This window comes from Sebastes umbrosus, chromosome 15 (assembly GCF_015220745.1).
Source record: "Sebastes umbrosus isolate fSebUmb1 chromosome 15, fSebUmb1.pri, whole genome shotgun sequence".
Taxonomy (NCBI): domain Eukaryota; kingdom Metazoa; phylum Chordata; class Actinopteri; order Perciformes; family Sebastidae; genus Sebastes; species Sebastes umbrosus.
In genome coordinates, this window is record NC_051283.1 from 451,015 (window position 1) to 465,257 (window position 14,243).

At 39.2% G+C, this 14,243-nt stretch overlaps 1 protein-coding gene across 2 annotated transcripts in view; it reads left to right on the plus strand.

Moving 5' to 3' along the window:
• The window catches only part of grin2da (glutamate receptor, ionotropic, N-methyl D-aspartate 2D, a), a 301,745-nt gene that overhangs the window by 226,963 nt on the left and 60,539 nt on the right, over positions 1 to 14,243 (plus strand). For both annotated transcript variants that reach the window (XM_037794079.1, XM_037794080.1), the window contains exon 10: positions 3,565 to 3,718. In XM_037794079.1, the coding sequence (XP_037650007.1) occupies positions 3,565 to 3,718 (154 nt within the window). The remainder of the gene's footprint in view (positions 1 to 3,564; positions 3,719 to 14,243) is intronic.

Consider the following 14,243-nt stretch of genomic DNA (forward strand, 5'->3'; position numbering starts at 1 on the left):
CTTTTATGGGCCTCCAACAGAGGACATCCTATTGTTACCAATCACCTACCAGAATACAATATTGACATTGTGTTGGTCCAATGATGATTTTGAAATTTCATCATCAATTCTCTACCGCTGTACGTGAGTGTGACGAACTGGCAGTAAAGTGATAGATAAATTCATATAGTAGCATATTAGAAAATAAATTATAACGTGCAAAAACTACTTTTAAAAACGTCACTTCCAAATGACTAAATTGACTAAATTGTATTTAGGCCTTTTCAACAGAGCCCAAATTTCCTTTTTTTCAGTTTTACATATCAAGCGTAGCTAGCTACTCGCGTTGCAAGAAATCGTGTCAGCTGTTGTTTTACTGCTTCCTGTTTTTGAACACAACAAAGCAGAGATAAGTAGCCAGCTAGTGTACAATAACATGACGCTGCCCGTGGGTTGGTTTCCCTCCTGTCTGAGTCACCAGCCGTCATTGATTCTTTTCTATTAACTAAACTCCTCTCACATCCTGACAAAGTTAAACTTCACCAAGGCTTCCTCAGACTTGTTGTGTGTCCTTCTGCCTTCAGTGAAAGTCCACACTTGGACAATCATTTCTGCTTTTTTTCAAAATGTCATTCAGCCTTGCCGTTTTTGTCCTTCTACCTTACATGAATGCCTCGCAATCAGGGAATAATTTCCTATGTCCTTAACATTGTGTCATCCTCAACCATGAATCATCCTGGTATAATAGTTGTGTTCCCACTATGATGTTGATGCAGCAGCACTGAAGCTGTCCCTGAACAGGAGTGTGATGGGTGTTGCTTTCAGACTCTTTCAGTTATTTGTAATGACCTAATAATTATCATGGATTGATTAATCTTGACAGGTAGAGAAGCAACCAATCACACGGTATCTAAAGTGTACGACTTGTGCATCATCCCACTCCTGCAGAAATGTACTTTAAAGTCTCTCCAAAGGCCTCAAACACAAACTATTGATTTTACAAAGTCAACTTCAAAAGTTCAACTCTTTCTTTCTGCTCTTATCCAGAGGAGGTTGACTGAGCACACCATGTTTTAGCAGCACATTTTCTTTCACAACACTCTCCGTCCTGCCTTTCAGCCAGCCATTAATTCACATTCATTTCATGATTGCATGAATGAATTATAATGCTATACTATAGTATAGCATTATAATTCATTATGATGTAAATTATGATATGATATGCTAAGACTTGAAACTGGTTTGATAAAGGTAATCCATCACAGTGAACATTTAGTTGTGTTTAATTATATTATGTAATTATGTTATGATGTCATTTCATGGCAATGCACTAGAATGAGGTGATTAGAAAAGGTCTCCAGCTTGATGCATTCAAAGCTCTGAGATCCAGAACTCGACCGTCAGCTACCAAACAGCAACGTTTCATTTAAAAAAATAACCAAATTGGTCATTAATCATTTTCACATGCTTGCTTGTAGCGTTCTGGATTGAGGTTTTCAACATCACCTGTAATCACAACGACTTTCAGCAGCTAACTCTCAAAACTCAGATTTCAGAGATTCCCAGCAGCATGTAAACGTGCCGTACAAAAGACATAGCTTATAACAAAGGTACATAAATGTTCACAATTATGAATATCCTATCAGTCAAGCTTTAAATTAGCTTTTTTTATTTTAAGATTATTTTTGGGGGGCATTTTCATGTTTACTTGACAGAGGACAGAGCAATGTGGGAGAGAGGAGGGGGGGGGGTGGAATGCAACAAAGGTCTTAAAGCCGGAATCAAACCTGGGACCTTGCGGTTATGTGGCATGCGCTGTAACCACTGGGCTACCATGGCGCTCCATTGTAGCCATTGTTATTGTCACTATTTTTCATGGATGTAGCTACTGTAGCTAGCTATTATGAAGTTAGATGTTGTCACCATTCTTATACAAAGCTCTGATTGGTGGATTGTTTTTCCACAACACGACCTAATGTGAGCAAATCACTGTTCAAATCAGATATATGGGCAGAAATTCAGAGCTTTGAAGCCACGGTCATTTTAAGTCTCTTGCAGTGAAAAACGTGTGACTTTGATGTCTTGAACAGTCACCATCTAGCTGCTTGTACTCAGGAAGAATTCATTGTTTAACCAGAAAGTGATGTGTTTTACGTTTGTGGCAACATTCGGTCTAGACCTGCTCTATATAAAAAGTGTCTTGAGATAACTTCTGTTATGATTTGACGCTATATACAAATAAATTGACTTGAATCCACCGTTTATTCTGAATAAATAGAAGAAGTGTGCAGTTATAGAGCGCTTAAGTTCTGCAATTTTTCCAATGTTTTATGTACATAATATCTGCTATCTAATGCTAATGTCGGGCACACCGATTCCTCCCCCCTGACAGTCATCAGCAAAGCCCAGATTTTTTGTTGGTACTAAAGATGATCTTTCCAGATGTTCCTGTGGTGTGAGGTGTGCTAAGAGTGTTTTTTACATCCCGGATCGGCTTAGAAATACATCTTGGCCACACCGATCTCAAATCATAAATATTTAACATGTTCAATATTTACGATCGAATATTCTGTTGTGTGTGGGGAACCCCGAGACAGCCGATGACGCAGTCACGTGGGAAAGAACGATAGCCAATAGAGAACCGGGCTGACTGAAGAAGGAAGGACAACCACCGCTGCCATCATGGCGGCCGCGGCTAATGCAAATAATTAAGCCGTGCATAATGCAAGAGCAGCAATATCCATCATGGCTGAACAAAGAAAAAAAACAAAACGCCACCTACAGAATCCCAAATCAATCAACAGAAAAATCCAAAGATAAAGACATCACCACACTGCCACTACTCTTCGATTGACAGGTGATAACAATGAGCGCTCAATACTTAAGATGTCAGCAGAGAAACAGGATTGCGACTCTAAGAGCCTGCATGGTGGTATCTGGTCGGGGACTGCAGAGCCTTTTGTCTTCACAGACCTTTGGGACCAGGCCAGTTCTCAGACTAATGAACTTCTGTTCAGTAGCCAGCTCCTTTAACCTCCACAGTCCCTCAGCTGCAGTCAAGTAACCTCTGTTTCCTGCCAGGTGAAACACCACAGAGCTGTGAATCCCTTCACGTCCTCACCTTCTGACCACCTGAGCCTGAATTACAGCTGTCGGCAGAGCTCTGAGGAGGAACGCAGCCCGGTATCATGTCGCATGCCGAGACAAAAGAAAACTTGAATTTACATAATTGACAAAGCCTATGAAGTATTTTCACTGAGGAAGAGTGCTTTGGATTTTTCTTTTCAAAGACTCCGCTCTGTGCTTTTATGCACGGCTCAGTCTAAAGGCAGCGCTTTGTAGGACGGTGTAGAGTTCACAAATGTTAGGATGTATTCCAACAATGAAATAAAAAGGCATATAGAACACAGATAAGAGAGGAGAGACAAAGTTGATGCAGGACAACAAGAGTAGGGTTGAACTCATGAGATCTAATCTGATCTACTTCCAATAAACACTTTATTGTCTTGTTTGGTAAAAATATCCTTTTAATCCTTGTTGCTCAAACAACACTCACACAACATCATTCTAACTCCTGTTTTCCAGGTGGTATCCAACAGAGCCGACATGGCCATCGGTTCTCTCACCATTAACGAAGAGAGGTCAGAGGTCGTGGAGTTCTCCGTTCCGTTCGTGGAGACCGGCATCAGCGTCATGGTTTCTCGCAGCAATGGCACCGTGTCGCCTTCTGCTTTCCTTGGTGAGTTGTTGTCTTGAGTCACCTTGCTTACAGTATCACAGTGTATCACATCTATTGAAGGGGAAGCCCTCTATCATGATACGTATCGTATCAACAGAGTCAACACAGCCCTACTAGTGACGAATAAAACCTCTTAAATCTCAGCCTTCCAAGATGAGGTCTATATACTGCACTTTTTCAGTGATTAATTCATAATTAATGAATGAATTAATTACAACTGTGTGACAGTGTGTCAAACATAATTACGTAGAAGAACAAATAAAAACTTACAGTATTATTCCAAGACCCAGTATTTGCCTCTACAAATAGGAACATGAAGTCAAGTCACTTTATTTGTATAACAGCTTGATTACTGACGGAGAGGAACTCATCAGAGGCTCAACGAAAAGCCCAAAGCAGAAATATTGACATTTTGCTTGCAGCTTATGAACTTGTTGAATCTGCAAACCCTGGATTATATTGTATGTGTGCATATGAGAGTTTATTCAGGCACAACTATAAAACCGGGGTGATAAACTCCATTATCTAAATAAAAGATTATTTTTATTCCCTAAAAGTGGGATTTACAGACACACATCAACTGCTGACAACCCACGGCCACAAAGTCCAATAAATGATGTCCAATATAAAGAACATATAATCAAAAAAAACAACTTGCTTTAAATCATGGTACATATCATCTGAGGTTGTGATGTAAAAGCCAGTGGGTTGTCCCAGCTACAGTAGTTGATTTACATGTTGTGCTCTCCCTCTGTCCTACTTACCGTGTTTGTGTTGCTCAATCAAACCAAAAGGGAATTTCACAGTTTTATTTTCGTCATTGTTGTGATCTCATTTTCTCATGCAGGTTTTGGTATATAGTCAAAACTTACATGGAATATCTCACACATTAAAAAAATACATATACCAAAACAGAATCAGGAAAACATAAATAATGGCTGAGTCAACTAGAACCTGCAGTTTAAAAACAACATTCACAACTACTGTATATCAATACCTGGAGAAGAACTCCAATCAATACAAAACACTAACAGCTGCAGCACCCTCAAGAATTACAGTACATGGGGTTTGTCTGAATTTGTAGCACTTACTAATTCTATTCAACCAAAGGCTTAAAGGTTCAAGTCTTAATGAGGTGATCATTCATGTCTATGTTTCAGACAGAACACATTTGATTATTAATGAATGATTCTATGATAGAACCCTACACGCCAGCCCTCATCTAATGTTACATTCAGTCATTCACGAGCAGCTTTTTCACAACATGCTTCTTCCAGAGCAGCACATGACACAAACACAGAAAGAAATCCCCATAACTTCTCTTGTGTATTGATAGATATCAATCTATGATGTACTGTGAAGGAGTTATTTTAATCAGTCAGGGATTATCCTTCATTTCCCAGAATACCTTTTTACATTTAACCAGAATAGACTTGGCCCTGTTCTTAGTCACAATGCCTGATTAATTAGCTGCCGGACGATCAGATGAATTTCTGGCATGTCAGAAGTTTTGGTGGTCTGTCTGCAGTTTGAGCAGTTTCCCAACATGGCTGCTGTCAGAAGATCAGAACCTTAGTGAGCTTGTTTGAATATTACGGGAGTAGTACTTCCTCCCGATTATCCCGGGAGACTCCTGTTCTTCATCGCCTTCTCCCTCTTTCCTCCTGGGGTCACACTTCTCCCGTATTTCTCCCGATTCATGGCAAACGTTTAAACCTTTTTTTTTCTTTCTGTTATCTCAACCTGTTTCTGGCGCTGTACAGCGGGTATAAGTCCTACTGTTTCCACCTGGACGACAATACAGTATGTCGTTTCCCGGGAGAGAAGATGCTCATGACACAACATGGTTTGATCTGCGCTCGCCGCACATCACAGCGTGCAGCGCCCAAAGTTGGGCTTTGCTCAACGTAGCGAAAAGCCACCGTGGTGTTGCACAAGCCGTTGGAAATAACAGGTTTCAGAGCTCAGTGGTGCTGTTGTTGCGTAGTGTCTGAAAGGACCTTCAGTGAGTGAGAGATGGAGAGTACTAAGAGAAAGAAATACTCAAGCAAGGGCATAAAATGAATAAAAACTAATGAATATTAGTTTATGCCAGAGATTCACACACGTTCATGCCAGAGGGGAGAATTAATCAGTTTTCTTTCCTGAGAATTAAAAGTCAAATTAAAAGTAGGCCTACTAAACATAAAATGCTGTTGCAGTGTACATAATATTTTGCTATTTTCAGTCTTTAAAAGTCACCAGAAAGCAGAAAACAAAGTCTCTGAAACTCTTTGGGGGATCCCCCGCTTTGTTTTTGAAATACTCTTATTTATTTGTTGAGGTCTCAAGGTTGACATGTAAGGGTTAAAACTGTAGGCTTCACTGAGACCGAGCTGTGATATAAAACCCAACGTCTCTGCCGACAACCTGTTTCCTACAAAATGACGTTCCCATGAAACTAAATTGCATTCTTAATTACGTTTCAAGGGAAGTTAACAAGTTTGTTTATTTTATTTAAGTTACAGACACAAATTAAAATAAGTTGACTTTTGGTTTGACAGGACAGGAGCAGCGGTCTCCTGGGTTAATCAAAGACCAACATTAACCTCCCCCTCAATATCACCTATGAGTGCACTTGAGCAAGGCACTTAACCCCAAACGGCTCCAGTGGAGCTGCACTGTGGCCACCAGATCAGACTGTGGTTGTACTGAGCAGCTTCAAGGTGTGAATGTGTGTGTTAACTGTGTGAATGTGAACAAGGCTTTCCAAAAAAAAGACAGCATCACTCTCAGCAAAGTTTCCAAAAGGTTGATCCCTCGCTCAGAAACCACTCAGTCTGGTGGCTCTTTTGCAGTCTATATTCTGTGAGTGAGGCTGTGGAAATAGATTTGTTGAACGTCGCATGATGTGTTTTCAGAAAGAGGCGACAGAGGATGAGAATTCAAAATCTGCCATATATTGTTCAGGAAATTACTGGTTTTGAGATCTTACATTTCACAGACTCGCATCATGTACATTCAAAGCTTCAGTAGTCATTATATTTTTAAATCCCATATTAACCTTTCAGCATGTTGTAATTCAAGTGTTCTGAGAGAAAACTAGACTTCTGCTCCTCCTCATGGCTCTGTTTTCAGGTTTTAGAACATCTAGCCCGTGACGGGAGACTTTGACCAATCACAGGTCATTTCAGAGAGAGAGAGCGTTCCTATTGGCTGTGCTCTGGCTGGTGGGCGGTGCTTGGTATTTCCTCAACTGATCTCAACATGGCTGCCGGGTCACAAACTTCCTCATTTTACAGCTAAACAGTACACTACAAGATGATTCTGAGACCATCTGAGGAGAGAAATAGGCATTACCGTAACAGAATATTGATTAATATTTGATCAGCGCTGCCTAGTTTGACCGTTTGATTGGAGTTTGTGAGTGATTGACAGCCGGCTCTCATAGACAGCAGCTGGACAGCAGACTCCAGATCAGCTCTGACTGCTTGCTTTCCAGCGGTCTGTGAAATCCTGCAGATGCCGTTGTGATACATGTGGGTTGTCCAAAAACCATGTGCCTATATATGAAACTTTCACATGGAAAATAATTTTCCAAATGTGATAATCATGAAAAATATGTTTCACCTGTGCTTTTTTGGAAGTTTGATATTATACAAAGAAAACAAAAATAACTACTTGTCAGCAAAATGGAAGAAACCTCCTCAATAGCTGTTAATCTGCAGTGTTCCAGATTCTATTTCCCTCTTTACTCAGAAGATGTAGCCTTTGAAGGGGTTAGAGTAGTGTACAACTGTCTAACAACAGCCCTGATACCTCACATCACCCTGTACACTGTTGTAAATGATCCTCAGTTATAGAACAGGCCTTCACTTCTCACACGCTTTTGTCTCCCACTTGAAAAGGTTCACACTCATGGCTTTGCATCTCAAAGTAAAGCTGCCAGTCTGGACTCTTGATATTCTCAAATGAGGTCCCAATGTGAAGTATGTATGTATGTATGTATGTATGTATGTATGTATGCATGTATTTATTTATTTATTTAATTATTTAGTGAAGTATATGTCTCAGTCAAAGTTGGCCACGCCTCTAAGATAATTTACAAATCTTCTTAGACCAATTCCAGACATATCCAAGCATGAAAAGATGGAAAGATGAGAGGGAGAGAGAGCTGGAGGCAGAGAGAAATTAAAACAAAAAGAGAGAGAGAGAGGGCGAGAGTTGTCATGTACCAATATAAACCAAACACTAAAGAGTGAGGGCGAGGTTCAGTGGCTTTGATAGAGCAAGTGATACAGCTGCTTCAGATATTCTCAGACGTTCTCAGATGTTTTAATCTGAGCAGCGGCTGGTTGACATGCTGCTCTGTGTGTGTGTACTGTGTGTGTACTATGTGTGTGTATTGTGCGGGCCAGATGAGATGATAACCCATCACAGTGACTTGTTAGCAGCGTCTCATATAGACCTGCAAACATCTCTGAATCTGTCAAATGTGCCACTACTTAACACAATGTGAGCACATTACTATCTTAATAACCAATGAGCCAGTTCCCCTTGATGGATCAGTCAAGTACATATTGTGTTGATAAATAGAAGTAGAGATGAGTAAATATTAGCTATTATTTAATAATAAAGAATTTAATAATAAAGAATATCATTATTTACCCATGTATATTAATATGCCAAGACTCTGATACACCACCAACACATTCTACAGTAATATACATTCTAAAGGTCGATTGAAAATCAGAACATCATCTGTTTGTTCTTGTTGAAAGGAAACGTTGAAATAATGAAAAGCAGTGACATTAACCATCCAGCCACCAGCATATGAAGGAGAAGTGCTTTAATAAGATGTCTGCTTATTCAACAAACACATCTTGTAGTGTTTATCACCTGCTCACCTGCTTTGAGCATCGTTTCTAATGAATTTACACTTACTATAGAGTCTTTTAATCTAACGACTGAATGAATAGCTCTGGATAAACACACACATACAAATATAGGATTGTTCTGTCAACTTTGGTTCAAATATAATGTAATATGATATATAAATAACATAAAAATGAGACACATAGTCAGGAAAAAGCCACTATAGCTAAATAAAAACCACTCTGCAAAATTGCTGAAGCAACATTTACTACAACTTTAAATTAAATTTAATAAAGAAATATTAAACAAGCTGCCTGCAAAAGTTAAATCAAATTAAAATGACTCCACTTACCTGATCAGTGTATGCTGATAACTAATGTTCATAAATAAGATATTGTAAGATATTGACAAAAAAAATCCCTAGCTGTTCTGATATTTGTACCAAAACCAAAAAGTGTTAATTACATGATGCAGCAGTTATTATCATATTGTTTTTGTTTTGGTGTTTTTTGCTGCAAGGTTTACCAAAAGAAATGACAATTTAGTAGCTTAAAGGAATTGTTTGACATTTTGAAAAATATGCAACATTAAGAGTTAGCTGAGTAGAAAGACTTGAAACAGGAGGAAACAGTTAGTGTGTCTCTGTGGAAAGGTAAAACAAAAATCTTCACATTCATATTTAATCAGTAGGCGATTCGTTATTATTTAACACGGGGAGTGGTTTGTTTCGTTCACCTACGACTAGCGAGCCGCCCCATGAACAAATCTTTTGGTTCTGTACTTTTAATACCATCCCTTTATTATATAGAATATCATAGATTCAAGAAGAAACTGACAGAAGGGTGAGACTCAGAGAAAAAGTCGCAGTTCAAATCTGTCTGCTACTTCAGCACCACGGACAGCGCCGTGGATTTATCAGAGGCAGACTAGACCTAGACCAGCATATTCTACTAAAGTTTAGTAGAATATGCTGGTATGCTGGCAGATGGGGGTTGTTTAGTAACTAAACAACCCCCATCTGCCCCATCACTCTCTCTGCTACTAGGGGATAAAGAGGGGGATGGCAGGTTAACAAGGGCGATGGCATCCCCCCTCAAATCACCTACTGTATTTAATGGACATGACAGTGGTCATTCCTCTCATCTAATTCTCTGTAAGAAAGAGAATAAGCATACTGTATTCCCAAAATAACAACAAACACCAGGGTTTCATCCAGGAGACCGCTGTTCGTGTCCCATGCGTTACATTTCACTTTCACTTTACAATCAGCTGTTCGTTCGTGTCCCATGTTCACAACGTCAAGTTACATTTTCATTATAAAAACGTAATCATTTTAATCCCAACCATGGTGTTTTTTCCAAAAAGTGGTTTGTTGTCTGAACCTCAGCAAGTGTTTTTGTTTACTACACAACATTAAGCACATGTTTACTGCGAACACAAAGTGACGCCGAGGGGGTCTCACAAAGCGTCAGCTTCACATTCAACTCTGCACTTCCTTGAGTTCACAGCAATACACCTGCCAAGTGTGAAGATAAACGGTTGTCGAGAAAATGACTAGTAAATATGTCCCGTAGATCTCAGATCTCTCTTTATCTGTTATTCAATGTTCTTTTGTGAGTGAGCGATGGAGAGTGTGCTGTACCCAGCATGCCATTCGGCAGTGTTACAGTTAATAGGAGTCCCCTTTCAATACAATATGCAGTTTGTACATAACGCATTACTAATAAATGTGTCCTGTAGATCTCAAGAGTTTTCACTCAACTCTGCACTTCCTTAGGTCCTCAGCGATACAACCACCAAGTGTGAAGTCAGTGGGATGAACTATCGTCGAGAATATCAAAGGACAGACATACAAACTAACATACAAACAGACAGACAGAGACCCCTTCCATCGTAGTTAGATGTAGTTCTTTAAGCCACATGATTTGATATAAGTCCGCTTCAGGAGTGGGCTTATTTTCTCCCTTCATAGACCTGATCTTTTCCTCCCACCCCTAAAGGGATCTATTTCATACTTACACAGCTGCAGTAGTACATCTATCTATCTGTCAGAGGAGATTTAGGAGACAATCTGAAACACGTCATGGTTGGACGGAGGAGCAGGGCTCCCAAGGCCGTTTTATCTTAAGACCGCCAGGCCTCAGGGACGACACTGACTCCATACTGGAACTGTGCAATGCTGTGTGTGTGTGTGTGTGTGTGTGTGGGTGGGTGCGTGGTGGTCCGTGTGTGTGGGTGTGTGTGTAAGTGGATGGGTTGTTAGGAAGGAAAAAAGAAAAGGTAACCAAGAGGCGACAGAAACACGTGAGAAAAGGTCAAAGGTGAAAGAAGTTTTCTCATTTTGAATCTTTTTATTTCTGATGATGTTGAGGCTACAGCTGATAGGCTGATAGAGGACACTGTTATCTCATCTTAAGCCACAAAATGTCTTTCTCCAGATGCATGCAGGTTGTTGACTAAAACATCATTATTAGTTCATTTGTCCAGCTTTCACAATCATTAATTTTTACTGAATGACAAAAAATTTGATTAATTTCATCATAGATTACTTTTTTATTTATTTTTGGTCTTGTTTTGAAAAGTGGACAGAGGATTTTTCATCACATTTTTTAAAAATTAACACCGAATAAAAAAAAATAAAAATAATTCTTAAGCAATGTGTTTCCATGCATATTTCTTTTCTTATTCAAGACCCGGTAGGTGTTTAAAAGTTTCATCATAGAGCATTGTGAAACTATCGAGCACGCTGATCAGCTTTTACTTCTTTGTATATGAATAGAGTACACAACTAGAAACTCAAAATACTGTGAGTGAGACCACATCTATGATGCTTTTGGCGAGTGATTTAATGGCCTGATAACAGTCGAATCGGGTGGATTTCCAGTCACTCTTGGAAGCGGTCAGTTTTTGCAGCTGCGAACATTTTCTATGACTCTTTAAATATTGAAGAATATTTTCTACTTTGACATTCTGTGAAAATGTTTGCCACTGACTGGAGAGTTATTTCTGGGTCTGTCCTGCACTCAAGACGGGTGTTACAAAGGATTTTACTTTCTTTTTTGTTTCATGTCAAACATGTTAGTTGCCGATGACTGCTGCAGGTTGATCTGGGCTTACTAGGACTTTTTCTGATGTTGACTCACTGTGGCAGACCCACACACACAGAAATGTTTAAAACAGCAATTCTTAGGAGTGAAAGTAAGTTTTCAATACTTGTAGAAAAAAGTGAAGCCCTTTTGATATGCTGCTTAGTCCTAAACCTTGTTTTGAATGTTGCATAAGTACCATTTCATCATCACATTTCCACCAATCAGTCCGGCTTCATTTCACTTTTACTAAAATATAAACAAATTGAATTATTTCTTCTCTAACTTTTGGCAGAATTACTGGAAGATTAATCTAGTGAATAGATTTTATTTAGCCCTGATGCACGTTAAATGCCGCTCAGAAGTTTCCGATTCAGCATTAGAAAGAAAATAGTCTTTAACAGAAACATTATACATCTCATCTCTTTAATAAGCTTTAACAATTCTAGCTCAATCAATCCTCTCTAACACCTTGATACACTCAGTGAAAGAGGAAATGAGACAGACAGACAACAGAGACACAGACAACAGAGCTGGAGAGGGAGGCAGGACACCAAGTCTAGGCCAGGATGATAACAAACACTTAAACTGTCAGGAGACCCAGCAAAGAGAGACGTGATGATTGAACAAGTGAAGAGAAGTAAAGGGAGTGTGTTTGTGCGTGCGTGCGTGCTTTGTGTGTGCATTGTGTGTGCATTGTGTGTGCGTGTGCGTGAGTGTGTGTGTGTGTTGGGAAGGATGAGCCACTGCAGTTGCTGCTGTCACTCATGTTTGCAATTCAGAGATAAAAGCTTCTACAAACAAAAGAGTGCATCCAAACTCTCAGACTGAACCACCAACTTGTGCTTCTGAAGAGATGATGTGAACCCAGTGAATACAGCTGTGGTCAATTTATAAATTAATTTTACAAATGACCAATCAATAACTCAGTGATTGAGTGATACCATGTTCTAAATAATGTTAAGTTCAGTAGTGGAGTGTAAAGGCCTTTTTCACAGACCCTGAAACTGAAGCGGCTATATGGAACCCAGCTATTATTAATTCTATAATTAAAAGGGCCTATTGGGTGAGTCAGAATGAAGCGTTCATTTATCTTTCAACTGTCTTGCTATAGTTTTTATTTATTCATATGTTTGGATCCCTGTTAGCAGGTCCATAGGAGAAAAATACTGATGATACTGGTGATAATATAAATAAAAAAAAGTGAGTATAACATACATACATAACACATACATATGCATATAAACTCGGAAAAAACAAAACTGGAAAACAAACTTTGGAAATTTCTGTTTGGTGAATTATTTCTCTGTTGTTACAATGCTAATTGTCATTGCATTTTACATCGTTGGAAAGCCTGTTTATTTACCTTCACAATAATGTCCAACTTGTAAGGATCATGCATTTGTGGGATGAGCAGCACAGCTGATTATGTGGGTTACGCCCAAGAAAAATTTGCCAAAATGCTCTGCCAATGGTAAACAGTGTATTCTCCTGCTATGCTGATTGTTGCACCGATGGAGTAACAGCTTTTGGTGGGGGCAGTGTCATGGTGTGGGGTGGCATCTCCCTCACTGGCAAAACAAGGCTTGTCATCATTATAAAAAAAAACAGGTAATAAATAAAGTAAAACAAAGTACACTACTAATGTGTAATATGCATCATACACTGCAGTCACATGTCTATAACTAGCCAGTCATAAGTACAATAGAACAATACACATTGACACTATATACTAGTCAAAATCTATAAGCCCTGTATCAGTCAGAAGCATTAACTCTATCTATAGACATGTTTCCATTCATATATTTTTATGAAAAGCTGTATGGAAACGGCAATTGCGGCTCAATTGCGCAAAAAAGTTTTTAATCTCGCTTGAGGTGGTTTTTGTCTTTGTCGAGAAAGGGTTGATGTGCTAAATGGATTATAGAGACGCCTTTGACAGATAAATTCTGGCATAGTGAATATGAAAGATCAAGTAAAAATTGACCAGTTGAAACAAATTCCTGAAGACGTATCTCCATTTTCCTCTCATATATGGTTAGATGATAACCAATGCGACTTGTTTTGTTTGCGGTTTGCAACCTCAACTTCTTGTACTCTGGTGGATTACAGCCACGCGTGGCCTATAGCGCCAAATTCGGACCGAACTACACTGTAGCAAAGTTTATTCCCTCCAAACTAGTCGATGGAAACTGGCCTAATTCACCTTTCTTTTTTGCAACATTATAAAAGTTTGTTTACATTTTCTTGACTGTTGAATGGAAACATGGCTTATGATTTATACAGAACCTCTTCAACTGTTTTATAGGTGACCATATTCAGGGATTTTCTGATAAATAATTGATGGTATATTGTAAATCGCTCTGTACAAAACAAGTTAGTTCTGATTAGGGATGTCACGATACCAAAAATCTAGTAGTCGATACCAATACCAGTGAATTTCCACGATTCTCTATACCAAATTCGATACCACGGTAAAAACAAAATTTGGGATAACAATGGAGGGTACTGTTTTGTGTTTGTTCTCGTTGTCCTTGTACCACACGCACATATCCATTATGGCTCCAAATCCAACCTGGGTGTTG